Genomic DNA, 2,788 nt, shown 5'->3' with positions numbered 1-2,788 from the left:
CAGGTGAAAATTGTCCCTTCTGTCTGTGCCCTTTGTGGGCGAATGGGTGTATGGAAGATCTGATAGATACGGGTGTGATGGGGCGGGGTGCTGGTTTGTGATGAGTTTATATAGCTGTGTCCATATTTATTGCTCTGCAGGGATACTGTAGGTACATCAGTGAGGTGTACATTAGTATGTGTGTGTGTAGATGTGTTTCTGTGTGGCTGTGCATGCAGGAACAACTTGGTACTTATGCTGCAGTGCTCTGAAGTTGTGTATGAGTATGGAGAGGTATGTGCACAGGTATGTGCACTGCACATGAAAGTGAACTGCACTGAGAAAGTTGGACAGCGAGTGGTTGATTATTTTACTCATGAAAAAGCAACATAATTTATACCAAAGCCAAAACAGTTTTATGTAAAAAATATTTATTCCCTGTAAACATTATTCCATGATCTGTCCAAGACACTCAGATTACACTTCAACATTACATTGCAAATAGTCATATTTTGGGACTCAATTAAATATATTAAATAATCTTTTGCCTTTGGGTTCTGAATGGGGCTGGTCAATGACCAGACTCCACAGGACCTCACAGACATTCTATAAATAATATAATTAGTAGTAAAATATATTTTCTACCAACCCAAGTATCTTAAATAGTTTTAAATTATAGTCACAGATTCTCAAATTTATCTTTTGTTTTGTTTTTTGTTTGGGTTTTTTTATATTTAGCTCCTATTAAAATCTTTGCTTATTTGCTTGGAAATGATGTCTTCGCACTGATGTAGAAATGAAACCCTTTCATTTCCAGGATGGTCTCAGTCTCCAGAATCTTGATCTTCAGTGTTTCTGTATCTCTGCTCAGTTCAGTTCCAGGTCATTCACATACTTTTGGACCCATGGTTCCTTAGTATCGGCACAGATTTCACGGCCTTTCCTTGTGATAAATCTGTGGAGCATGAAATAGAGACATTAGCACTACCTTACTCCTAAGGGCTCTAAGCTCCCAGCTGGTCAGGCCTGCCCTGCTCGCTCTCTGCCCAGAAGATTCTCCCTTTAGCAGTTCTCACAATATGCTTCCTGGCAAGACCCTCACACTTAGTTGCCACATATGACAGTATCCTGGGATCTTTCTCCCAGCCTGACTTACTGCCCTTCCTCACCCCAAGACCCCACGGGGCAAGCAGGCCCATTGATAATTCATGAAAGAGGCTTTCCAGTCCCAGGAAACCAGGAATCAATCCCTTCTCCACGGACTCTTCTCCAGGATACACATACTCTGCTCTCAGTGTTTGGGCTGATTCACTGGGATCTCCAGTCACCAGTGATTGTCAGATCTTTTGCTGATCTTTCTCCAGGGGCTGTTGATCTAACCTCTCTCTCTGCATTATACTGTGTTTATAGAGGAGAGTTAAACAGAAGGTGCCTCAACATCTCAGCTGGCTGCTTTAAGAGTCAAACAGGTGCACTTACACAATGGCAGGCTGGGAGCACATGCTGTTGGTGTAATAGTAGTCCTTCACAAAGTTGCGTGGGATCTGGCGGGCTGTGAATGTGAAGCAGCAGGCAGTCGGGGGATCCGAACCAACTGAAAGAGTCAGAAATAGAAAACTTGAGTCTGGGCTTAAGTATGGGTGAGGGAAAGCCCCCAAAGTCCTCTGCTCATTGTGAAGGGATAGTCTCATGGAGGAATCTGGCAATAGCCAGGGGGTATTACAGGGTTTAAGTGAATTTTTCTCTCTCAGGAGTGAGAGCACAGAGTGGTGTCACCTTGGCTCAGTAGTCAGCTGCCAAATCGGAGTGGCTGGGGGTCAGCACTCACAGGCCTTGGAAGCCCTCAGCAAGGTCCATGCCTGCATTAGCTGCTGAGTGTAGCTTTCATCCGCCTAGGGCTTTTACTTTTGCAGTGGTGACAGAGCCAGGTCGAATCAGTCAGAAACACTGCAGAAATGTACGTGGATCTGAGGTCCCACGGCTGCACAGGACGGAGCTAATTTGGTTCTTCCTTCACTACCAGGATGTAGCTAGGGAGAAAATGGACCCATGAAGAAAATAACAAAACTTACTTGGAGAAGAGGAGGCCTGGGAACAGAAGGCAGCAATGAGAACAACAGCAAGGGCAGCCACAGTAACCTTCATGTTGCAATCAGATGTGGAGGATCAGCAGGAGCAGGAGCAGGAGCAGATGAGGGCCTCTTCGAATCCCTTCTCCTGTTGCTGCACTACTGGGTTCTCTCCTCTCTTATAAAGGACTTTGGGGTAGAAAGGAGGGGTGGTTTGGGGAAACTAGAAATTCCATGAACTGATGTCATGTTGCAGTTTGCTGATTGCAAAAAGCCAACCTCTAGTGGGGACACCACAGGAAACCTCAAAATAGTGCATGTGACAACAGATGGGATGGTGATCTGGGTCTTACACTGCACATTCGATTTCAACATCACGGAAGATAAAGAGAGAGGAAAAAGGAAATGTACCAAGAGCTGTTTCAGGGCATTTGTATTCTGCATAATACAAGTTGCCCTGTCTGTGATGGCGAATGTCACACAAGGCTAGAAGGCCAGAGACCTGGGTTCCAGCTATTTCTATGATTGGCCAATTTCTCACTGGAGTCATGGGGAAAGGAAAATCTTTGAGTAACAGGTTTTCATTCAGAGAAATTGGCTTAAAATTAAATCTATTCTTGGGTGGGAAAAGGGGAAGTGAAACATTTATTTTAAGAGTGAACTAGGTTAATCTATTATGTGATATTGATTTCTGTAAAAGGCCCATTTTTCCTATGTCTTTTCTGTAGTACTGCACCTAA

At 44.2% G+C, this 2,788-nt stretch overlaps 1 protein-coding gene across 1 annotated transcript; it reads right to left on the bottom strand.

The window, feature by feature from the left end:
• Window positions 1-410: 410 nt before the first annotated feature.
• On the bottom strand, window positions 411-2,225 carry LOC102376679 (C-C motif chemokine 4-like). The gene is made up of 3 exons (XM_006039359.3): window positions 2,052-2,225; window positions 1,459-1,573; window positions 411-934 (listed from the first exon to the last, which is right to left on the bottom strand). Exons 1-3 carry the CDS (start codon window positions 2,122-2,124, stop codon window positions 847-849), a joined length of 276 nt encoding a protein of 91 aa, XP_006039421.1. The 5' UTR covers window positions 2,125-2,225; the 3' UTR covers window positions 411-846.
• Window positions 2,226-2,788: the final 563 nt, after the last annotated feature.

Source organism: Alligator sinensis, unplaced genomic scaffold, assembly GCF_000455745.1.
Source record: "Alligator sinensis unplaced genomic scaffold, ASM45574v1 C65841317_1, whole genome shotgun sequence".
NCBI lineage: Eukaryota > Metazoa > Chordata > Crocodylia > Alligatoridae > Alligator > Alligator sinensis.
This window is presented reverse-complemented; position numbering and strand designations above follow the sequence as displayed.